Source organism: Myxocyprinus asiaticus, chromosome 37 (genome assembly GCF_019703515.2).
Source record: "Myxocyprinus asiaticus isolate MX2 ecotype Aquarium Trade chromosome 37, UBuf_Myxa_2, whole genome shotgun sequence".
NCBI classification, from domain to species: domain Eukaryota; kingdom Metazoa; phylum Chordata; class Actinopteri; order Cypriniformes; family Catostomidae; genus Myxocyprinus; species Myxocyprinus asiaticus.
This window is the reverse complement of record NC_059380.1, coordinates 9,425,110-9,450,569: the sequence shown is the minus strand read 5'-3', so window position 1 is coordinate 9,450,569 and position 25,460 is coordinate 9,425,110. Positions and strand designations below refer to the sequence as shown.

At 38.3% G+C, this 25,460-nt stretch overlaps 1 protein-coding gene across 4 annotated transcripts in view; it reads right to left on the bottom strand.

Moving 5' to 3' along the window:
• The window catches only part of LOC127427979 (pleckstrin homology domain-containing family A member 6-like), a 153,648-nt gene that overhangs the window by 6,401 nt on the left and 121,787 nt on the right, over positions 1 to 25,460 (bottom strand). For 3 of the 4 annotated variants that reach the window (XM_051675998.1, XM_051675996.1, XM_051675997.1), the window contains 18 exons: positions 18,434 to 18,630; positions 17,516 to 17,971; positions 16,069 to 16,573; positions 14,914 to 15,000; positions 14,531 to 14,584; positions 11,032 to 11,100; positions 10,859 to 10,939; positions 9,873 to 10,022; positions 9,281 to 9,376; positions 8,610 to 8,721; positions 7,825 to 7,964; positions 5,341 to 5,523; positions 3,164 to 3,239; positions 2,793 to 2,896; positions 2,367 to 2,543; positions 1,700 to 1,849; positions 1,382 to 1,515; positions 680 to 822 (listed from right to left, as the gene is read on the bottom strand). In XM_051675998.1, the coding sequence (XP_051531958.1) occupies positions 680 to 822; positions 1,382 to 1,515; positions 1,700 to 1,849; positions 2,367 to 2,543; positions 2,793 to 2,896; positions 3,164 to 3,239; positions 5,341 to 5,523; positions 7,825 to 7,964; positions 8,610 to 8,721; positions 9,281 to 9,376; positions 9,873 to 10,022; positions 10,859 to 10,939; positions 11,032 to 11,100; positions 14,531 to 14,584; positions 14,914 to 15,000; positions 16,069 to 16,573; positions 17,516 to 17,971; positions 18,434 to 18,630 (2,914 nt within the window). The remainder of the gene's footprint in view (positions 1 to 679; positions 823 to 1,381; positions 1,516 to 1,699; positions 1,850 to 2,366; positions 2,544 to 2,792; positions 2,897 to 3,163; positions 3,240 to 5,340; positions 5,524 to 7,824; positions 7,965 to 8,609; positions 8,722 to 9,280; positions 9,377 to 9,872; positions 10,023 to 10,858; positions 10,940 to 11,031; positions 11,101 to 14,530; positions 14,585 to 14,913; positions 15,001 to 16,068; positions 16,574 to 17,515; positions 17,972 to 18,433; positions 18,631 to 25,460) is intronic. The other variant, XM_051675999.1, reaches the window with a different exon arrangement.

Genomic DNA, 25,460 nt, shown 5'->3' with positions numbered 1-25,460 from the left:
GTATGTTCTCCATGTCAATTCATATTTTACTTTGTGTTCCTTCTATGTGTTCTGATGTAGAAAATCTGAATAGATTCATACTCCTTCCTTCAAGTAAATTTATCTCACTCTGGAGCACTCTTTTCCCAGTGAATCAAGATGGAACTTAACAGTGTGCTTCAGTGCAGAGTTTGCACATCTAAGAGGTTACTGAATAGCTTCACAAAATACTGTGTGTGAATGCTGGAATAGACAGTATTAAACATCTATAGTATAGCATTACAAATACCTCCAATCACACTCCATAATTTATTATCCATCATTTACTGAATATTCATATATCAAAAAAATTCATAAATATGTTTGTGTAGCTCATCTGGTTAATCATGGCGCTAGCATGAATGCACTGCAAGTCTCTTTGGATAAAAGCTTCTGCCAAGCGCACAAATATTATGAAATCTGAAATTCATTATTTAAATATCATTCATTTGTGTAAATTGCAAAATAACAAACCTAGAAAAACTATAATCAAAGTGTAACCTCAGCACTGAAGTGTGGTGAAGTGTGCGTTTCAGGACGCTGACGAACATGTGACATTAATAGGGCATGTGACTGTGGCAGTAGGGTCAAAGGTCAGAAAGTGGTCAGATAACTGGGGTCACAGCTCGCCCAGGCTCCTCCGGGCGGCAGGCTTCCTCACCGGAGAGCAGGCGGCTACGGCGGGAGGCCTCAGCGGCCAGCGCGCAGGAAATTTCAATCCGCTTCTCCTGCTCCTGAAGCTGCTGCCCTGGGTTACTGGGTCCCTCCACTGGCCCATCCAGCACCGGCACCACATTCTGCAAGCTGAGGCAAGAGAGAAGGACATAGATTTGTCATTAACATAGAAGGAAAATAAACAATATCGCTCTGATCAAAACTGTTGTTTGCTGCCTTGTAATCTACTGCCTACATAGGCAGCTGTCTTCTAAGGCAGCATACTAACTGAAATGGAATCTCAGTTACTGATTTGGAACGCTCTAGATCGGCAGCAGACTTGACTCACATTTGGTTTTTAATGATGTTTGGTGTTAGCATGTTGCTATGCTACCTATGTGACACTCAAGCAAAAGTTCACAGCCACACTATTTTTGGGTAAAATTGTTTTTATCTATTTTTTTTTTTTTTTTTATCAATTATTGGTATTGAATGAAGTATATTCATAAATATTTCTCTTGCTTCGTCCGCCATCTGAGCTCATCATAGTGTATTCTGAGATTGCCTTCTCTGTGAAGAATACATGCGATGCTGTCTTAGAATTGGGCGAAACCGCCTTTGCATCGAAAAAAACAAAAAAAAAACGAATAAAGGTTTTTCAGTGTGCAGTATTAGGCTTTGTGGATAAAGACATGATGTGATGTCATACTTTGATTTGGCAATAAGCGTCTTGATTCTCTCCACTTTCTTTTGTTTTTCCCGCATCTCTTCAGGGCTGAGTGGTGTACTGGGCTCAACTTCTAAATATCGCTCAGGGATCAGGACTTTTTCTGGGTTGGACAACTGTAAACAGAGTAAAACAACCTTTAGATGTTCAAACCTTTGTCAAACAGTTTTTCAAACACCTGGTATTAAGATCAGATTTAATACTGAATGTAAAAAAAAAAAAATGTAAATCATTATGTTTCAAGGAAAGAGAAATTGTTTTTCATCCTACAATGCACAGTTCTGCCACGTGATCTCTAACCTCTTTGCTGATGTCCAGGTCATATTGTTCAGGCTCCACTTGTCGTCGCAAGCGAGCGATTTCCTGCCTTGGTGATTCCACACCTTCTCCCCTCACTGCTGCCTCCAAACCCTTAATATCCACCTCATCCGCCGTCACTCTCCTCCGCACCTGCAAAACAGGAGGACCAGCAGGCTGAGTGCTCAGCAAGACTCAAAATAGAATCAAAAGTGAAGTGCCTACAAGCTTAGAATAGCTCTCATCATAAAAAAAAAAACCTTATGATATATGGATGATGCTTCGAAATATACAAATATTTATGTCATACTGCCTTTACCCTTATTAATATTAGGGGAACAAACTATAGGAATAGTTCACCCAAAATTTCACTGAAAATTCTGTCATTATTTACTCACCCTTATGTCATTCCAGAACTGTATGACTTTCTTTCTTTTGTAGAACACACAAGAAGACATTTGAAAGATTGTTGAGATGCCCATGAAAGTGAATGGTGACCGAGGTGGTCAGTCCATAACATTCTGCTTAACATCTCCTTTTGTGTTCCACGGAAGATAGAAAGTTATACAGGTTTGGAACGACATGAGGGTGAGTAAGTAATGACACATGCAAAAACACATATTTCTTTCAGTTCAAGTCACAAAATGAGGTTTAAGAGTAAGAAGCTAACCACTCTGTAGTTGGTGGAGGTTTTGAAGCTGTCAATGTGCTGGCTGCTGGAAAGGTGAAGGCTGCGCCTTTTGTCTCTTACAGAACTGCTCTGGTTCCTTCGTATCCTCTCATTCTGTTCCTCCACACTCATTTTAGACTTCACCTCTGCGGGGAACACAGCACTCTTTGGCCTCTCCTGTGACACAAATGGAAACATAACGTCAGATGTTCTAATCCAAACTGAATCTAGACCCATAATAGACCTTTAGTTTGGATCTGTAACTCATTTACATTGACAAAACTAATGGGACTGGCTGTATTTAAATGTGGGTTTTATAGGTTATTTTATTTGTCTTGTAAAATGTAATCGGCATTGTTGAAGAATGGGCAAGATTTTTTAATGACTACTGCATAAACAATTTACTATAGCACAAATTTAACCTACTCTTGAAATGTGACCATTGGACACTTTCCCATTTCTTCGTTGTACACCATCAGAATTACTCTTGTATTCTGATGGAGACTTGGTCCTGGGTGAAACGATTCCAACTGCACAGGGAAAAAGTTGATTAATGGATAGCTATAATGTGAAAATATGTGTTAGTTAGCAATGGTGCACTAGTGTTATTGAAAGCACTAAAAATGGTTTTCTGACAATTTGTTTGTTTCTAGCATTGTTTTGTGTGCTTTTCAGTACGTAGATGTCTTTACTATAACCATAATATTTCTAATTATTTTAGATGATTTATCCACAACATATGTTTTGAAGATCGGAAGTAATGTTTATTGTGAGAAAAATTTCTCTTTTCCTCTTACGTTTATTCTGGTTGGATTGCCTGTCCTGCTCAGTTTCAAGGTCGCAGGTCTTTTCTCCCTGCGAGTTGTAGTTGTGCTGAAACAGAACATAACAAATGTGATCAATTGTCAAATATCCAGAGTTTGAAACCAACAATCCTGAAGGACCCTAATAGGATCATAGTATCATAAAGGGATCACAAAGGATCATAATTTGGAATCAATCTGAATGGGATTCAATAAGAATCCACTAAGAACCTAACAAAATCCTACTGGATAAAGAGTTTATTTGTTCAGATTTTTTTTTATCCAGTAGAATCTTATTTGATCCCATTCAGATTATTATGTTGACTTGACAAAGCCAAAATAGTGTTATTCTACAGACATGGTTTCCAAAATCTCTAAATAAAGACCAAATTTATAAATTGTAACTCCTCCTCGAGCTTTTAAGTTACAGCCACCAAACTCAGCACAGACCTTCAGACTGTTCTGACTTAGTGTGCTTTGATTTTTCTAACTGATCGGACTTATGGTTTTCCCTAAGAGTGTGATCAACAATCCCAAAAGTCGCACAGACTAAGATTGCATAATGTTAAAATAGGCCAAAACTATTCATAGAATTCAAATGTAAACAAACCCACACAAGGATACTCTCTTGCCTATCTATCTATCTATCTATTTATCTATCTATCTATCTATCTATCTATCTATCTATCTATCTATCTATCGTTCGTTCGTTCGTTCGTTCGTTCGTTCTTTTTTGTGCATGTCTGTTGTGTTTTCCCATTGTTTTCCTATGTAAACACATGCTGGACAAATGTCTTTTTGTCTCGCTGTTTCTTCAGCATCTTGCAGGACCGGCACCTGCTTAAATACCGTGTCAAGTTAAAAAGAACTTCTCATTTTTTTTAAAGTATGTTGAGACACCTGCACACTGTTTCATACTTTGCGCTGCATCTAGACTGTTTTTAACACAGGTGTCACAACGTTCTTAACAAGTTCAGGCTGTAAAGAGGGGACTGTTGCATTGTTTCATATTATTCCAGATAGTTCTGCCCCAAGCAAAATTTCAGCGAAGTCAATGCTTTTTTTTCTCCGTTCTGCTCTAGTGTACTCAGGGGCTGCCCTGCCTTGTTAAAACTGTATGTTTACTGTTTCAATACTGTTATGAATATTGCCTATATGCTTACATAAAATATAGCCTTTTGCAACAGTGCTTGCTAGGAGAAGAAATTATAAAGATAGTTCGGGCCAGGCCACACGGTCTTGGGTACATGTTGGGTTCGGTTTTCATTTTAAGGCCTGTGCAAATCAATCAATCAATCAATCAGTCAATCAATCTATCTATCTATCTATCAATTCATCCATCTGACTTGACAAACTTTACCTACTGTATTTAGTTTTCAATTAATGATAGAAATTCCGTTAGGTACAATCCTACACTTAGAATTTTGTTCTAGGAAACCATTTCCCACAAACACCATCATTTCACATAGCTTTTAGCAATTCAATATGCCAACATTTTTCTTAGCATACTGAAACAAAACACTCAGCACAGAATGGGTCAAGGAGGCACAGTGGGTGCTTCTTCAGGTTTCTCAACAGTGTGATGAACTGTGGCCTGCAAGTGCATGAGGCGTCTGGCCCGAATGGGGCTATAAGTCAAAGCAATGGACATGCTTTTACACTGAGATCAGCTTAAATATACATAGTACTAGCGCAGGCACAAACAAAACACATTTCTATGCACAGAAATGACTCAACTAATGTAGACCAGTCTATGTATGGGAGATTTTGAGCTGTCTACAACCACACATACACGTTGCAGGGCAAAATGGGAGTTTTCATAGAAGAGACACTACTCTGTCTGTCTAATTTGTCTTACAACAGTTTAAGAAATGTTGTAACTATATTGTGATGGCACTTGGCTTGAGATAAAATAAGTAATAAATGACAATATAACAAAACTGGAAGCAAACAGAATAAGATGTCAAGCAAGATGAAATGAAGCAGATAGAAAAGATACTGAGGCAGTGAAAGGGAGATGTTGTGGCTGTTACATTAAGGAAAGATGGGCTGAAGGGGTTTTGAAATGATTGTGGGCATGGGTGTGAAAATGGACACAGGACATGGTGGAATTGTGATGTGAATTAGAGGATTTTCCTCATTCTCGCAGTGCTGCTCCCACTCTGATGTACCTTTCTGCTGTGGAATTCTGCGTCGTCCTTGTAGACTTCCTGGTGGATGCCTGAATGTGGGCCCATGCTGCGCAGCCAGGCATTGCTGTCTAAAGGCAGGGGAGAGACGGAGGGGGGAAAGGACTGGGAGGACTCCAGGGGCTGGTAAGATTTAGGAAGTGGAGGTCGCGGAGGGCCAACCTCCTGTGGTAGGATGGGAGGGGGAAAAACAGCGGGCAAGAGAGAGAGAAAGAAAGATAGGTATAGAAAAGATATTGAGCAGAGTCAGGGAGGAAGAGAGAAGGGAGGGGATGGAGAGGTGGAGAGAGAGCTGTGCATCAGGAGTGACTAAGCCAGGTGAAGGGCGGAGAGATCATGGGAAGCATATAGGCATGGAACCCTCACCACCAATGCTAATAAACACCGACCTGCACACAGCTATGTCATCAACCCACACATTTACTATGCACTTTCCCCCATCTGCAAATCATTGCTATTTGGGTTAAAAAGGCCATTTAATATTTACAAGTGAATTCACCACAATAATCTTTGTGATCAAAATTTTGGGGAAAGTGGTCTGAAGGCTAAAAATGAAATGTGCAGTTCAGTTTGGTGCAGATTTCTCTGAATTAAATTTACATACTAGAACTCAAAAAAGGCTGTGCTCTGGGTGTAACTTTGGTACACTGCGGGAGTGGGTCACCTATGAATACTAGCAAACACTCATGGTCAAGCGTTCAAGAGTCACTAAAGCTAAGTTAAAAAACAGGATCACAGAGCCATTGAGAAGACAGGTATTAGACACAAAAAGAGCCTTTGTATCCCAATTCAAGGCATTTAATTGTCATATAGGTGAAAACCCTGATTAAGCTAATTGTGCATTATCTTGTTATGTTTATATGGTTGATCGTGTTCTTTCAAAGTGGAAGTCATTTTGAAATCATTATCAAAGACCTATACTTTTTTCTGAATGAGCCTTGCAGGGGCAATACGAATTTATCGTGAATAAGGGGTACACCTGAAAAATTCATACTGTTCTGTATGAACAAAAACAGAATCTCTAACTGAAATAGAAACGTAAATACTTATCCTTAGGACGAGCTGATTAAATGAAGCAAAATAAAATAAAATAAAATAAAATAGGCAAAAGAAGGTGAAGTGTATAATTTCTGTCCCTCTAGTACAGTGGTTCTCTATCTTTTTTTGATGAACGCCCCCTACTTCATTCCGCCTCACTCCCTTAATGTAGCCTATGACAAATTTAATAGAGCTGAAGTAGTGATATGATAATATTTATTATCAAACTGTTTCTGCCTAAAGTACAGTTAGTGTTACTGTAATAAATTCAAGAGTGGTGATGTAGAATTCTGTGCTGAATTCAAATGGTTTCCGCTTCTCGTGCCTTGCGCCATCTACAGTGACATACAGGTGCATTCGCGGAGGTTGTGCCTCCGCCTGTGTATTTGGTGCTGCTAAACCAGATACTTCAGATGCGTCGCTGGACTCAGATAAACTGCAGTACAAATGCGTACCAACCCGTATAATTGAGAACCAACTGATATACTCCAAGTCTAGATAAACGTTTTAATGCAAAGAGGAACTGGACGATAGATTTGATTATTATGAGTGATAAACGCGTCCAAACCTGCAATATTCTGGGTTTAATCCAAGTTAAGCTCAATCGACAGCATTTGTGGCATAATATTGATTACCACAAAAGTTAATATCGACTTGTTCCTCCTTATCTTTAAAAAAATCTAAAATCTGGGTAAAAGTAAGATACATAAAATGGAAGTAAATGGGGGAAATCCATTAACATTAAAATACTCACTGTTTCAAAAGTATAGCCACCAGTTATACGTTTATAATTTATAAATTATAATAAATAATAATGTGAAGCTTACAAATTATAAGCTTCACATTTCTTCCTTTAAAACTTCCTAAAATTGACCCCCTTCACTTCCATTGTAAGTCTCTTACTGTTACCTTGATTTTGACTGTTTTTAAAGTAAAGGAGGGACGAGTCAAAATAATTTTTTTATGTACTAATCAACATTATGTCATGCATGCTGCTGATTGAGCTAAACTTAAATTCCTTTAAACAGGTTTCCCTGATCACTTATTTCGTCGACGATTGGTCAAAAAGCTGACAGTCCTGCCCCAAAGTGATGCGTTTGCTTGAGCCAATGTTGCTGTGTCGGGCTGGAGGGGATTCTCAAACAAAAACAATGATATTTTGATATTGTCACAGAGTCAGTGTTTACACTTTTGCGTTAGGTTGCGTTTCCTGTCTCCTGTGTTCTGATGCATTTTAATGGTGCGTGAAGTGTTGTGTGAACGCCCCTTTATGCTGGGATAGGAGGAAGTATTTTAACATAGAAAAAATTACACAATTCACCTTTAAATAAAAATTCTTTATCTAATCAAGTCCTGTTTGGTAAAACCCTTCTCCAAATAATTGAAATTAGTTGGTATTATATGTGTATTACAGTATGTGTAAATTACCTCTGTGGCAAGCTGTTTAGTGGGTGAGGCCTGAGAGCCAGGGACAGAAGAGAAGGGGCTGAGAGGACTTGTTAGACTCACTGAACTCAATGGGCTTGCAGAACTGTTTGTGCTGAATGAGCCAGATGCTCCACTGGCTACTGGAGAAAAAGAGAGCAAGACAGATAATAGAGTTAAAGGTTAGCCTTCTGAAGCTTTCACGTGGCTGAGCCACTGAATTAGCCACGCCCCCTCATCCCAAAACCCCGCCCTCCAAAGATAATTTTGAGACCAACTACTGTTACTGTGGCTGTCAAATTCAACAATGGCACGTTAGCGCCCTCAACTGACAAACATTATGAGTCATAGCCTCAGTAATCCGCTTCAAATGAGAACGAGCAAAATGATTGACACGTGAAAAGCGTAAATGTCCGCTGTTCGCTGACACATATTTGTTTGCTGTTTACAAAGTCTACAGCTGTCACAGAGATATCTCAGGACAATTATTTCATTAATATGTTTAAGAGAGTAGGAAAATGTTTTGCATACTTTCCATGAAAAATTGTTTACAGCACCTTTAAGGCCTACAGACCCTTTTTGACCATTTCTATAATACAGTATCTATAAAATGTCAAAAGTAACCTAATGTTCTATACTGTAACATAGCCTACTTTGCTGTTGTTGTATTCCAAAAAATAATACAATCAAATCATAAAAGTACAAATTACATTGCTCTCTCTCAATCTTTTTTTACTAATGGTTTGGGATGCCATGTAGTACAGGAAGAGTGACTCCAATCGTCTGACCTCTGTGCTTGGCCGTGTCCGTGCCACGGGATGGGTTGTTTTTGTGCAGCCCCTCCAAAACATCCTGAACCCTCCAAAACTCCTTCTGAATGTGCCTGTGTACCAGCTCACTCTGAGGAGAGGAAAGGAGGACAGTCAAGGCGAGGAGATACAAAAAGAGATGAGGGGAGGAAACAGAAACAGAGAAGGCGTATGCATTATTGAAGAGTGCTGTCAGGATCGTTAGAAAAATGAATATTGTTTATTAATAATTAATGAGCGAACCACATGCTATTCAATTATTGATTGCATATTTCATTTTCACTCAAATGAACTGTCCTCGATACAACATAATTGCTATGAATTTTGGTCCTAATTTAATATTCCAATTTGTTCCATATCATTAAGGTGAGCTTAGGAATGTTTTAGTATGATCACGCTCACACCATACCCCAAATGTAGTATTCTTAATGTAACAGCCACTCATGGCAGCTTTTATGAAGGGAATACCAATTATATAAAAGTGATCATGTCTGTGTGGACATCATTTGCAAGAGATCATAATTGTATGTGCTCCTGAATAAATGATTGGTCTAAACAAAGAATGACAGAAGTCATGAAAGGCAGTTTAAGAATTCAAGGTTTCCTGGTAACTAATAATAGTAATGGTGAAAACATGAATGCTGACATACCTGCCCTCCAGCATTCAGCTGCTCCCACAGGTCACCATGGATGGCGTTCACCTCATCCTCCAAAGCCTCAAACTCCATTCGGGTGGTGGTCAGGGTCTGTTAAGATCAAGAAACTTGTCCAATGACCTCTCAAACCAGCCCCTACATGCAAAGAATTGTCCAATTCAAACTGGGCATCAGTGTATTTGAAAAACGGCCAACCAAAAAGTTTGCGCAAAAATTCAAATTCTGTAATCATATACTCACCCTAATGAGAGTACTCACTGTTATGATCTTTCTTCCGTGGAACACAAAAGATGTTAAGCAGTATATTGGTCTCAGTCACTATTCACTTTTATTGCATCTTTTGTCCGTATAATGGAAGTGAATGGTGACTGAGGCTGTCATTCTGCCTAACATCCCCTTTTGTATTCCATGGAAGAAAGAGAGTCATACAGGTTTGGAACAACATGGAGGAGAGTAAATGATGACACAGTTTTTATTTTTGGGTTTCCCTTTAGTCATTTATCCCATCAGAAATACTGGGTCCGTTAAAGCTGATTTGAGTATGTGGTAAAGTTCTTGCATCAAACTGTATAATTTATTATCTTACACTAGAGGCCTGTGACAGCTCTCCCCTGATGTTAATAAGCTTGTTTTGTAGACTCTCTTTTTTCATCTGAAGTTTCTCCATTGCCAGCGGCTGGTTCCTATACAGCTCCATCTCCTGATGTGTGGCTACCAGCACCCCCTCTAGGCTGTCCTGGAAATTGCAGGAAAAATTCAGTTAGTGGGAAAATGTTTCTAGGTAGGACTAGATGGTAAAGGCAGAGGCCTTCAATCTTTTTAGGCCAAGTATGTCTGTGTATATAGAGAGATATAGCAGTTATATAATGTATAAAATTAAGTGTTCTACAAAAAAATAATACCATATAAATGTATTAACATTCAATATTATTATGTTTATGTTACAAAGCCATTAAAATAATCATTAATTATTTTATTAAATACACTAAATAATCCTTAATCTGAGCGACCCATCCAGCCTGACAAAACAGCATTGACTTAAACAATGGCATGAGTTGGGGGCGGGACTATCTAATTGTTTGATCAACAGCAGAAGAACTAGATCAAATTAACTTCTTTCCTTTTTTTTTTTTTTTTTTTTTTTTTTTTTTTAAGATTGATGCATATTTAATTTTTCCTACAAAAATGTGTTTAAACAATAATGGATGGCAGCCTGCAGTTCCACCACAAAGCCCCTAGGGGTCGTGGACCCTCTTTTGAAGACCCCTGGTCTAAGGTGACTATTTTTCATTTGAATTTGGTATGTTATAATCCTGTTTTGTGTTTAAGCTTATCAGAAAGTCAGATGAATAAGACACAGAGGATCCGAATACACAAGGTGCTACAGCTAAAATAGTTTAGCTAGTTTAGTTTGGGGGCTAAACAGCAAGGCCCTGCTGACACAACCTAAACAAAACTGATGGATTGACTTCTATTCTAATGGTCTTTTATTACTCTAATAGTAGCACTGAGCTCCCCATCCATTTGGGCTTTGTATGCCCAATAAATGAGAGAACTGAACGTTTTGGGTACCTTTTCCATTCGCAAACGATGAACTACAGCCTCCTGCTCTTTAAGAAGTCGATTCTGCTCACACAGACGACCCAGCAGTTTCTGAACAGAGAAAAAAAGGAAAGTCATGAACTTATGTGGTTGACAATTGATTGTTTTTTACCAAAGTTATTTGAACAGACAGAAGGACTTACACTGGTCTCGATCTCATTAAGCTTCAGTGTGGGATGTAGGTCAGCGTACATATCATGGAACAGAGGAACCTAGAATCAGATAGGAAGAGGAACACAACAAGTAGGTCGTGAAAATAAGTGTTTTGGTACACAGTTCATCAGTTTATATGAAAACACAAGCTACTGTATTAAAAAATTTTACCTCCCATAATAGTTTACAAAAAAGAATTCGCAAAACTTATAAAGAAAGAAAACAAGTTCTTTGCAATAATCAGCAACAAAAACCATTCCCAAATGCTGTGTCAGTGATTAGCCCCACTGTGTGAAGGCTATAAACTGAAAAATGGCTTTCTTGCTCTATGTAATGAGATGAAAGGGACATTGCAGATGACACGTACATAGAGGACAACAGCAAGACAGCACAATACACAATGATCACACAATGGAAGATGTGACACTGGGCAACCGAGCACTGGACATGAGGAATTCAGAAAAATAAAGCAAAAAAAAATAAAATAAAAAATCTTCAACCACACAAAAAACAAAGAGATTGAATATTGTGGCTCTGACAGCTTAAAGGGATTGTTCACCCTAAAATGAAAATTATGTCATCATTTACTCACCCTTATGTTGTTCCAAACCCGTATTCCTTTTTTTCTTCTTCCGTGGAACATAAAAGATGTTAGGTAGTATATAAATGTCAATCACCATTGACTTTTAATTAATCTTTTTTTCCATACGATGAAAGAGAATGTTACTGAGGCTGTCACTCTGCATAACATCTCCTTTTTGTAAGCCAAAAAAGTTAAAGGGTTAGCTGACTCGTTTTTAGAAGAATATCTCAGCTCTGCATGTCCATACAATGCAAGGGAATGGGTGCCAAACTTTTTAAGCTCCAAAATCCACTTAAGGGGAACATAAAAGGACTCCAGACACTCTGGTGGTTCAATCCATATCTTCTGAAGTTATATGATAGGTGTGGGTGAAAAACAGATCAATATTTAATACTTTTTCCTTCACTTTTACTTGTTTTTGGTGATTCACATTATTTGTGCATATTGCCCCCTACTGAGCAGGAAGTAGAATTTATGACAAAAGATAACTTAAATATTGATCTGTTTCTCACCCAAACCTATCACATCATGTCTGAAGACATGGATTTTACCACTGGAGTCATATGGATTACTTTTATGCTCCCTTTATGTGGATTTTGGAGCTTAAACATTTTGGCACCCATTCACTTGCATTGTATGGACCTACAGTGCTAAAATATTCTTCTAAAAAGTCATACACATCTGGGATGCCATGAGAGTGAGTAAATCATGAGAGAATTTTCATTTTTGGGTGAACTATCCCTTTAAGTGATACAGGTTTTAGAGCAACACAAGGGTTAGTAAATGATACATTTTTGAGTGAACTATCCCTTTAAATTAAAGGTTACTTTTTTAAAACTATCACTTAAACCTAAAGCGCTATCGAAACATCTCACATGCCACATCCACCAGGAAGCGAAGAGAGAGGCAGGCTCTGTCATAGCCTAAGAAAAGCCTCGTTTAAGCTGAACAAAGACTCAGTGGTCTAAGGTACGACAGAAGCCTGCTTCTCTAGAAAACTCTTATCTCTCTTACTTGTGAGAAAAGCTTTGCTTGAGGAGAGGAATGTTCAACCATTCGAGTTACCATGCCAATTAGATGGTCACCATCTGTCATCTAGGGCAGAACACACCATCATTTGGCTGGTGTACGCCTAGCTATACGGCTGAACTTAATTGTGGGCAACCTTAACGTAAACCTGCTTTCTTCTTGTGACATCCACAGAAGGTAGAACAGATACTGTATGATGTACTATGAATTTCAGCCTGTGCAGTTAACTCCACATGCTCAGTTACAAAATTAGGAAACACTTTCAGCTCAATGTGAGAACTGACACAAAGAGGAGATAGGGAGGAAAGGACAGTGATGGGGGGGGGGGGGGTACTCACAAAATGTGTGAGAGGTCTGTAATACATTCATGATGTGGTTGCTTATGTTATCTCGATTTGGGCATCCAAACTCCACTCAGTTATTTTTTAACTTAAGTTCTTTTCATCATCTCACTCCTTAATGTGATTTCAACAATCAAAAGCTCTGTTTGACAACCTAATAAGTTGATTCACTGTCTACAACCTAGTGAGCTACTTTCTAAGGGAGCATCCTTACATAAATGGTACCTGATAATTGACTGATTTAAAATGCTTTTCAGGGGCAGTAACTCTGTAAATGGTCACTTACACATGCTGTATAAATAGTGCTCCTCACAAAAAGCGCACAAGTAATTTGGTTAATCCTTGAAACTGACTCCAGTAGTCAGACATTAGCATGTTGCTAAGCTAATGACTTTATAGACAAAAAGTATAGCACACACAAATATTGGACGCAATTATGCATTTTTTATTAAATGGAGGCTGTATTTTTTAACATTTGTAACAGTATCTGCATCAGTTAAAATGACCTAACAATGCAAAATACTTTTACAGCTTATATTCATAGTGGTTATTCTGAGTTTAATACAAGATAAGATCAATCGACAGCATTTGTGGCATAATGTTGATTACCACAAAAATGAATTTTAACTTGTCCCTCCTTTTTCCTTAAAAAAAAAAAAAAAAAAAAAAGCAAAAATCTGGGTTACAAGGAGGCACTTACAATGGAAGTGAATGGGGCCAATCCTTAAATGTTTCCAAAGTATAGCCACAAGACGTAAACAATATTCGTGTTTACATTATTTTAGTGTGATAAAATCACTTACTAATTCTATGTAAAGTTATCCCCAATTTAACAACTTCATTGCCATGACAAAAAACAAAAAAAACAAAAAAAACAGCATAAACCCTGTAATCCAGCAAAAACGTGTATTTAAACAACTTTACAGCTCAAATAATATACAAGTTTCAACAGAAGAACTAATGTAAGCGCTTTCATAAAATTATAAGCTTTATATTTCTGCTTATAAACCCTCAAATAATTGGCCCCATTCACTTTAAAAATGTGTTTATATGGTAAACAACATTATGCCACAAATGCTGTCGATTGAGCTGAACTTGTAATGAACCTGGAAGTTAATGCATTATGAACTAACATGAACTAACAATAAACAATTGTATTTTCACAAATGAACATTAACCCATATGTATAAATGCTCTAAAACAATATTGTTCATTGTTAGTTCATGATACCTAAGACATTTACTAATGTGAACAATAATAACATTATTGTAAAAGTGTTACTACACTTATTATCAACATGCCTTGACTTAAACATCTTGAAACTAATTTTCACCGAACTCAAGGCAATACATTCTGGGATTGCATTATTCGAGAAATATACATGCCTTGAGATGTTTTATAAGGCAGCATAATTTAAAAAGGTGTTATATCAGGCAGCATAATCTGGAGACTAGGTGGGCAGCTGACAAGGTTTCTGAGCTTATATGCGCTGTCAGCATCGAAACCCATTTGCTATTGTGGGGTTAAGCCTCCTACCTGCTGATCTAGGTACTCCAGGTTCCTCTGAAGCTGCAGGTCTAATATGTCCTCCTGATGTGTGCAGTGAAGCAGCAGCAAAGCCCAGTGGGTGAAACCCAGCATCAACATACCGCACAAGCATCAGATGCAGAGACGGAGACCGAAACACAGGAGAAGACATACACACATGCTGATCACACCATCGCTGATCACATCAAAGCATAATACATCACGCCCATACGCACAAGTACATGCACAGACGAACATGCTCTTAATCATTAAGGCAAGTGCACTTGATCTGTTGTATACACAAATTAGCGGTATCATATGATTTGCGGATTCTCATTATTGCATTGTGCCAAGATTAATACATGCACAACTGTTGAAAAGCTTCGACTTACCATTTTACTATGGAGAGAGGGGGATGCTGGGTAGTTATAATGGTACATTCCGTGGCTGAAGGAGCGGCGATCTCCAGGGAAATCATACTGAAAAGGTATTGATTGCGGTAATTTGACGACACACTCACAATATGAATTACAGAATGTGAAGTGTGTAATGGAATTGCAAAAATAACGTCTGCTTTTGAATAGTTTTCCCAAACACTCCCCCCATCTGCCATTGGTTGTACAAACAGACAGTTCCACCCCAAACTCACGCCATCGGAGTCAATGTTGGTTGGAATGCTTAAACAAACAGAGCAATGTTTTGACAGCACCACCAGCCTGATCTCACATAAAAATCGGCAAGTGTGTGCCGATTGTTTTTCAGCCAAAATCAGTATACGTTGACCGAATTTTAAAACACTGTCTCCAGAGGCTAAAGCGGTAAGTGTTTTGAAGCATAAAAACAAGTGTGACATCCATTTATATCCAGGAGAGAGCGACAGAAGCCAGTTGTAAAGAGAATTGTTTTCAGCTATACATGGTGTAAAACAGTGAAGAGAAATGCTTATGCTATTTAATTCACCCCCCAACCAAAACCCAAATCTAACGCTAATCATTAGTAGACACAAAATGCAATTTTAGGAATAAAAAATGCAACTTCCTTATCACACTCATGATTGTTTATACAAACATGATTACCTCCTCGTTTGAATGGGGATTGAACTGTGGTCTCCCATGCAACTGACGCAACATGCAACCAGTCACGCCACGAGGGAAAATAACTATTGTGGAGCCGTTGCAAACATGTCAGATGGGAGATAGGGCATGTCAATGAGTCAGCATACTGTTGCCGATCCTAGGGTACCGGAACTTTTGGAAACAGGATGCCAACTTCCTGTGTGATCATGTTGGCGCCACAGTGTTTACACTTTTCGAATGGCTTTCTTATAGTTTATTCTGCGCATAAAACTGTGACAGTAATGAGGTATTATATATCGTGTTCATCGTATTTTGTCATACAAATTACACATTTCACTTTCAAGTTACAGTACATCAATTGGAATTTCAATTCATTCAGAAACAAATGCATTCAGTTGGGATTCTGTGGCTGTCTGTCAGGCGTGTTGACAATTTCTGTCTCTATGGATGCTTAATGGCTAAGTGCTTTACCTTAGGTGAGCTGAGTGACCTGCGCAGGCCGTAGACTGAGGGATCAGCGTATATGCCCTCTTCTCTGAGTCGGCTGGGCCCCCGATCAAACCTGACGCTGGGTGATCGAGCAGGTGAGGCGAAGCTGTGTGGAGAATATGGTCCTCCTGACGAGGAGGAAGGCGAGCGGGGAACCGACCGTGACCGTGGCTGTATAGAAAGCAGTCTCATTGAGTTCTGAGCTGAGTCCAGTTGGGGAAAGTAGGCAGGATGAGGGCCCTGGGGTCCCATCATCCACTGAGGGTCTCGAGGCTGGCCATACAGGGGTCCGTCTCGCAATGAACGCCTTCTGTCCTCCACAGTCCAGCGAGGGGACGGCCGGTCATACGCAGCCGACATCGAGCAGATGCTCTCAGGACGGACACCGGGTGGGTAGAGGTGATATTCCTCCACATACGGAGGCCCGCCGTAAATGCCATAGTAGTCCGGTGACATACCGCGGTTTACTGTGTAGTACCTGGATGGACTGAGTTAACAGACATAAGGATGAACTTATAACTGCAATAAAGTGTTGAACTTCAATTCCTACTCTAGGTGGAATTCTCTAAGAATGAATTAAGCCCGCTAATGGTGTTGTTTATTTGCAGATTGTGCTGATGTTTAATAATAAGCCTAATTTACATACAGTAGAAAGGAGGTGTATTTGTGCTGAAAAGAAACACAATGATCACTGAGAATGTCCAAATTATTATTGGAATATAATTGGAGAGGAAAATATTCAGGGTAATGCATTATTATTATTATTATTATTATTATTATTATTATATTCTCTTATCATGTTATGTTATATTATTTTCTTTTATATGTTATATTACTATTGTAAATACAATTATAATTTATTTTAATTTCTTGTTTTATAAATGTTATTTTTAGTTAATATTCTATGTATATTAAAATGCGTATAAGTGTGTAATTGCACATTTATACATTTAACAGAAGTACACTTATATACAATTTTATATAATTTACAATATTTTCAATATTAACATATTTACAGTACATATTTACAATTTGTCACAGCTTTACTTGCCCAAACACTGTTTTGTTCTATATACGCTGTCTCTCCCTTGAATGTTCTGTGTCTCTGTTCTGTCGGAGTTGTTGTTTTTTTTTTTCTTTGTTCAGTGTTGTCAGCATAAGCAATGTGATCAGTACCAAAATGTGGTTAGTGAATAAGACTGTTTGGAATTCACCCCTAACATCCTGTCTACACTGGTCATGTCTGTTGATGCGACGCAACGCACGGCTTGAGGCTGTCTACACGGATGCCTCGAAACTTTCAATCTTTCTAAACTGTTTATTTATTTATGTTGTTGGCAATAGTAGCACGTGCACCGCAGAATGGAACGGGACACCCATTTACTGTCAGTGCAATGCGAGCGTATCCACATCTCTTTGTCTTTCTCACCTGCACAGGTCATCCTGAGGTCCCATGGCTCTGCGCTGGTTCACCCACTGCTGCAGCTGAGTCATTGAGCTCTTCCTCTGGGCAAGTCTCTCTGGTGCCGTCCTGGGCACAAAACCCCTTCGCATCACTACGTTCTCATGATGCTCATGCGGCTCCCGTACATCCCTCACGTTCTCCTGGGACCGCGAACCGTTGGGAGGACCATAGTTACCCCATCCATTGGGGTGATGGGGTGCCATTCCCCCTTTCTCTCCCATCCTGCCCTCTATATTAGGGGTAACTGGGGTCACTGGGGTGCGGGGTGCAGTGTTTCTTGTCTCTACCCCATTAAGCTTGTGTTTGACAGGCTCGTGGGGGTCTGGCCTCTGGCCATTGTTCTCTGTGTGAGAGTTGGGTTCGAGTCTCTTGGCTACTATGTCGCTTTGGTCTGCTATATGGATGGGGTCAGATTTATTTCTGCAGGACACAAGGAAGAATTTAAGACATTATAGACATTACAGCTTCACTATCTGTTACAGCATAATTTTCTGTAAAGCTTCTTTGAAACGATGTGTGTTGTGAAAAGTGCTATAAAATAAAAATGACTTGACTTGACAGCAGGAGAGAGAGACAAAACAGCTGTGAGAAATTGTCCTTGAGTACAGTAATTTGCCTTTGATCTGTCTTATAAAGAGTTGTTTTATAAGAATGAACACTCATCCAGTGCAAAATGTAAATAATAATTAACTCTGGCGAGTAAATAAAACGGCAGTTTTTTCAATGGGTCTTTAGTCACATGGACAAAAACATTTAATTAATAAAAATAATGCAAAACACAGTTTTATGGATGGTAAGAAATAGTTATGGTCTGTACATTTTCTCAATTAATCCAGCATTGACAGGTGTGGCAGAAAGTTAATTTTGGACGTGTGTTTTTACCTAGGTGTGGATGGGATGTGGACCCTGGCAGCTTCATGCATGGCTTGGATCCACTCCTCCTGCTCTTTCTGGCTGTCTGCACTGAAGTAGTATGTACGTGTGCCTGCGTGCTCCGCCTGCAAACAGAACGCAATACTGCCCTTAAAATCCTCACTGTCCTCGTCCTCCTCCTCCTTGTCCTCTTTTTCACACCACACCTGCAACAGAAACAGAGGAAAAAAAGAGAACAAGAGAAATATTATTATTGGATTGTCTTACAGCCACTCGCATTATGCAACTTAATTGTAAACTTTGACACCACAAAAACAGAGCATGCAAAATAGACCCAACACAGCACATGCAAAAATGGTGCATTCAAGTTACAACATCATTGCAGTTAAATAACAGTCTGTTAGTGAAAGACATTTTTGACTGACATATGATAAACAACTGTCACTTGAAGCCTTGTTTAAATACTGTATATAGTAGTCTGAATGAGGTTGCAGTGCATGCAAACATCTTATGCATTTCACATGCGATGAGTCAGACATGCAATGGCACAATCTTCACCTAAAGTCATATCTATACACTCAAAATAAATGTACTTTTACTATCATCAGTTTTACTCAAACCTCCCATGTTAATTTGACTACAAACTCAATTAACCAAGGGAACTTAAAATAACTGGACCCACTTTATATTAGGTGGCCTTAACTATTATGTACTTAACCATTTGTTACAATGTACTTCTTATGTACATACATGTTGTTGCATTGTAACTACATTTAAAGTACTTGCATTTAATTACATTTGTTTAATTACACTGTTAACTTTACACCAAAACCTAACTCTAACCCCTAATCCTAACCCTGACCCACCCTTACTCCTAAACCTAACCGTACCTCAACCTCAGTAGCAGCAAATGTGGGAATTTTGCAGAACAACATGTAGTTACATAGTAAATACATAGTCTTGTATGTATTTAATGTTTGTACATAGTAGTTAAGGCCACCTAATATAAAGTGTGACCAAATAACTGGTTTGATTCAACTAAAAAAATGGTCTTGTCAGCTTTACTCAATCCATGACAACATGAATATTTTTTGTTTGGGTAACTGAAACTGTGCAGAGGATTTCTAGTTCCCAGCATGCTTTGCATGGAACTCGGCAGGGAGAGTAAATGTTAAAATATAATTTCCTGCCACTATCGAGCATATCACTAGTGACTAGAGAGTTTCATTTTAGTTATTTTGACATGTTAGAATTTGTTGGGCTTACTTGATTTAGTTAGGTTCCCTCTACTTGAATTATTTGAGTTAAAATTTCATAATAATTTTAATTTAAGAAAATGTATTTAAAACATGTGGAACCACTGTCCATGACTGAATCAGGTTCAGCCAAATATATATATATATATTGTGTGTGTGTGTGTGTGTGTGTAGTGGACTTTAGTCCACTACAGTTTGCTATAATCAAATGAGATTTTGCCTACAACTGACTTTTGCATATGGTATATTTTCATTGGATTTAACATGTAGAACTTCACTGGAAATGGAAATAGGTTAGAATAGAACATGCAAAACCAGACTCACATGGTTACTGTATATGAAGAACATTAGCTAACATGTGAAGTTCTCTATCCAGAAGTCATTTAAACTAATGAGCTTGATATGCTGTCACAACTATTTAATACTTGTAGGAGCATTTTTGCCATTATAAGTCCCAGCTCTCTTACTCATTCTTACTCACTCGTCAGCTCATGTTAGGAACAAAACCATGTGAATCTGATCATGTCACTTTTAGTCATGCGGTTTTATGAGCAAAAAGATGTGCTCTGAAATACCTACTAAAAGGGGCTCATCATTGGAGAACTCACTCGGGATCCTCAGAGATGGGGGGGGGGGCGGCAGAGGAGAAGAGACTACATGAGGATGATTACATCGGATGTAAAGGTGAACTTTAGGATAACCTAACAGTTTAGATGTGGGCTAGATGTGGTTAACACATCAGATTCAGTGAGCTATCTAAATCGAGTTGTAAAAATTGTGCAGTAATATTCTGAAATAGATGGCAGTTACTACAAATGTGGTTTTATGCTGTTATTGGGCATTTTAAACACAAAACATCAGCTATTTGATGTACTAAGACACCCAACGTATACCTGACAATGTAAAATCTAGAAGTGAATATGTAAGGCTAGTCCTAGAAACCAAAATTAATGACTGACTAACAAAGAAAACTGATCGTTTACACACTTGTCCAAAACACTGCAGTTCAAAGCTTCACCGCATGGTGGCAACATAAAATAATTTGGAATTTATTGTGGACAAATACTAAAGTGTCATTGAGACAGCCAGCATGAAATTCTTAAGAAAGACATGTGAAAAACAACAAAATAAACAAATAGCCAAAAAGATAACTGAATATATTACTGTGGTTCAAAATTATCAGGGTGCATACACAATAAACCAATGTACTATTAAAGGGATAGTTCACCCAAAAAATAAAATTCTCTCATCACTTACTCACCTTCATGCCATCTTAGATGTGAATAACCTTCTTTCTTCTGCTGAACAAGAACGAAGATTTATGGAAGAATATTTCAGCTCTGTAGGTCCTCACAATGCAAGTGAATGGGTACCAAAACTGTGAAGCTCCAAAAAGCACATAAATGCAGCATAAAAAGTAATCCATAAGCCTCCAGTGGTTAAATCCATGTCTTCAGAAAAAATATGATAGTTGTGGGTGAGAAATAGATAAATATTTAAGTCTTTTTTTTTTACTATAAATTCTGCTCCCTCTCCAGTGGGTGGCGATATGCACAAAGAATGAGAACCGCCAAAAACAAAAGAAGAAGAATGTGAAAGTGGAGATTTACAGTAAAAAATGAGTTAAATATTAATCTGTTTCTCACCCCCACCTATTAAATCGCTTCTGAAGATATGGATTAACCACTGGATTTGTATGGATTAATTTTATGGTGCTTTTACAAGCTTTTGGAGCTTAACATTTTTGGTACCCATTCACTTGCATTATGAAGACCTACAGAGCTGAAATATTCTTCAAAAATCTTTGTCTGTGTTCAGAAGAAAAAAGAAAGCCATACACATCTGGGATGGCATGAGGGTGAGTAAATAATTAGAATTTTCAATTTTGGGTGAACTATTCTTTTAATCGTTAACACTGTTATGGCATAGACAATAGGGTGAGTGCATGTAAAGTGGGCAACAAATGGTTTAACTACTCTATACAGAGGATAAAGGAAGAAATATTTCCACCTTTTCGGGTTAAGTTCCACTACCACTTGTATTCACCCTACTATTTCTTCAACCAAGCTCAGACGCAACTCATACTATTAAACCACACCACAGTTAATCGCAAAAATACAATGGCATAGAAAATACAGTTTTAGCAACAAAGCTCAGACCCAGTCAGAGTATCTATCTAATGTTATAACTTGACCTTTGACTCTAAATGCAACAATGCAGAAGGACCATGACATAACCTCAGATTTCTAAAGCTGACATGACAGTTTCACATAAAGGCGAGGAAAGGCTGGCCATGCACAGCAGGTTCTACTGAATGGTGAAGGTGTATCATGCATTATGAAACCGGACAATCACTGGTGGCAAAATAATATAACTGTAGTAATATAAAATGTTGATATAATTAAGTAGCTATGTCTGCCGTTGCCATTTCTCTCAATTAGTCTCTTGTTAGGCACAACTAGTCATCTGAGGGTGTGCCAACATTAGTTTCATACAATCAAAGAATTAATAGTTAAAGCTGATGTGTGTTATCCAAGCTTAATATGCAGAGTCAAATATATGGAAGCCTTTTGTAGGTTGATTTCACCTTAAAGTGTAATACAATGGCTCTGGTGCTTTTAAAACATTGTTCTGTTTCTTTGAGTTTGTTTGTTTGACTCTACAAAAGACCATAAAGGAGCAAATTATATTTCCAATAATAATTTACACACTTGATGAGCAGGATTTATTTTAAATATCCAAAAATGTCATAAAATATTGATACATTGATTATTGATCGGCATGTTATTTCCTTGATATGTTTTTGAAGCATCGATATACAGTATTAACATTAGCCAACATTTAAATTAGAAGCCTAATTTGTGTGCTTTCTGTTTCACAGTCATTTGGCCTTCCGTTTAATGTAGTCTGGCATAATAGCTTTGGGAGACCACAAGGGGGTGATATAACATTTACTGTACTTAATACTGAAGCCGGTCGAGCACTGGACGAGAAGCACTGCATCTCAGGTAGGAAAACAAGGCACAGGTATCACACACAGGATGCGTCAATGTGGTGCAGGTGGCAGTCCAAAGTTGTAAATCTTGTCACCATGCAAACAAAAGTTACAAAAGTTTTTGCACTTAAAAAATGAACAAAGTGAAGTTGATGAGTTTGCAGGTTAGTGTATGAAACTGGTGTAACTGCGCAAACTGAACGATTAGAAATGGTGTTGTTTATAATGCAGTGTCTCTGTTTGTAGCCTTGAATAGGTTTTTTTATTCAAGCTGTCAAACCACAAAAAGACATTCTTGTAACTGAGAATAAGGCTATATGAAAGATACTGTACATATACACAATATATTATCTAGTGAGCAGCCTACAGAGTTGTAGCTGGGCACCACTGACAGATGGCGAGCGGTGGCAGCGGTGTGCGTTCCTTCATAGAATATAACTGTTTCTCATTTTAAAATGCGCCATGTTGTCTGCCAGTCACATTCGGTGTGCAACCCCTTTAAGTTATCCTGCTGCTCACAATTTATCAAAGTTGTGTTGAGAAATATGTATGCAAAAACAAAGACAACATTCAATGAGCAGCCCTATTTATATCTGAAAAAATGCAGATATAGAACAATAATAATCGGAAAAATTCTGATTATTGATGCATGAAAAAGGCATCTAAGATCTATATTAGGCATCCAAGCCTAATATATACATTCAACATAGATCTTTGCTATGTGAAATGTCTAGTAAGTAAAAAGACCAAGAGAGACTCCAGAGCTTCACCTTGCAAGCACATTTAATGAGACTTTGCTGTAAACAAAATTACTTCAATCAACCAGAATAACAAGACTGCATGGACAAAAATAACCTCATCCCAATTTATAACTATTCATGTTTTTACACTAATTGTTTATTCACTCAGTAAACTGTATGTTGTGTGCGTGCTTGAAACTGATACAGAGCATCTGATGTCACAGGAAATAGAGGGTCAAAACAAAAGTTTGCCTGAAGATGTGCTATCTGGTTCCTCAACTTACAGATGTCTGGCATAGAAACCTGCCATGATGTCGCAAGTCCTCGTCTTACCTTGATACCTGCCAAGAGAATGCCTCTTTTCCTTTGATAAAACCTCTCCCTAAGGAAACTGTCAAACACTCCCTCACTACTGATTCATTTCAGGGCTTGACAAATTCTGTGCTTTCTGTTTGCATTCGATTTTACAGATAAGCCATTGTTGCACTGCGGATTATTAAATAGCTCAGAGTTGGCAGTTTATACGTTTGTTTAACTTAAATGTAGCAGGCCCTCTATGAAACCTTGATTATTGTGTAGCGCATCTTTCTGCGAGTAAATCTTGTAAACCAAGCTATTTGGAAATTTTTAGGTATGCATGAGGTATTTGACATTGCTTTGAGAGGATACCTGACAAATTATGCAATTTAAACTGATTTGTTTTCTGTGGAACTCATTTGTCAAGTTGTCAGTAGTACAAGGGCTCATAGTCTAATAATAATTACATTTATTTATCACACATTAGCACATATACAGTGAAATTCTTTTTTTTTTTTTCCACATATCCCAGCTAAGCTGGGGTCAGAGTGCAGGGTCAGCCAAGATACAAGGAGCAGATAGGGTCAAGGGCCTTGCTCAAGGGCCCAACAGTGGCATCTTGGCTTGAACCCCTGACCTTCTGATCAGTAACCCAGAACCTTAACCGCTGAGCCACAATCTACAAGAGACTAAACAAGGTTGTAGAGTTTTTCTATGCTAAGAAGTGAATACAGGCTGTTGTTACCTTAAAGGTGCACTCAGTAATTTTTTTCCTCATATAAAAAGTTTTACTTCTAAAGAAATGAATGGTAATTTTGAAACACATGTATAAATTCATGACCACTCATGTGAGATGAAGAGTACATGGAGCAGGGACACCTCATGGGGGCAGCCATGTTAGCATCACATGACCAGCTAAATACTACTCGCTAAATCTTAGTAACTGCTCTTTTATTGGACACTTTCATTCATTACATTTATGCTGGCTATATTGGGTCACACACCAGACAAGTCTGGCGGATGACACGGCGTGTTCCAAAATTTGAAACAATAGTTGTCTATGAAGGTACGCACACCGTTGTCGCTGCTCACCGGCTGTTGGCGTCACCCAGCTAAGACTCAAGAGGCTGCTCAAATTTCTGTTATGCCACGGAGCGCAACTCGCATAGTTTTCATTTAATTCGACTCAAATCGTTATCAAAGGACATAGATGATTACTCTAGCCATCACTGGATGACATATTGTGTATATGTATCTTTCATATAGCCTCCACAATGTATTTTCAGTTACAAGTATGTTTTTTTGTGGGTTGACAGCTTGAATGAAACCTATTCATACAAATTGCTTACTAAACATTGCCATTTCTAATCATACAGTTACACCAGTTTCATACACAAACCTGCAAGCTCATCAGTGTCACTTTGTTCATTCTTGATCAAGAACAAAAACCTTCATAACTTTCGTGTGTATCTGCACTACACCTGTCACCTGCACCGCATCGACGAGTCCTGTTCTAGCCGTGACATGGCACTTCTCGTCCGGTGTGCGACCACCTTAACTGTGCATAGTGAATTTCTACAATGGCATTGGTAACTAAAAACTACTGTGTTTGGATGATGCAGCATCCAGGCCACTAGGTGCCATTATAATGCTTTCATTGGTGTAACTTAACAATTTCAGGTTGATGCAATCATTAAATAATATATTTGACTTAAATAAAATCAGGTAATTTAGATGTTAACCCGAAG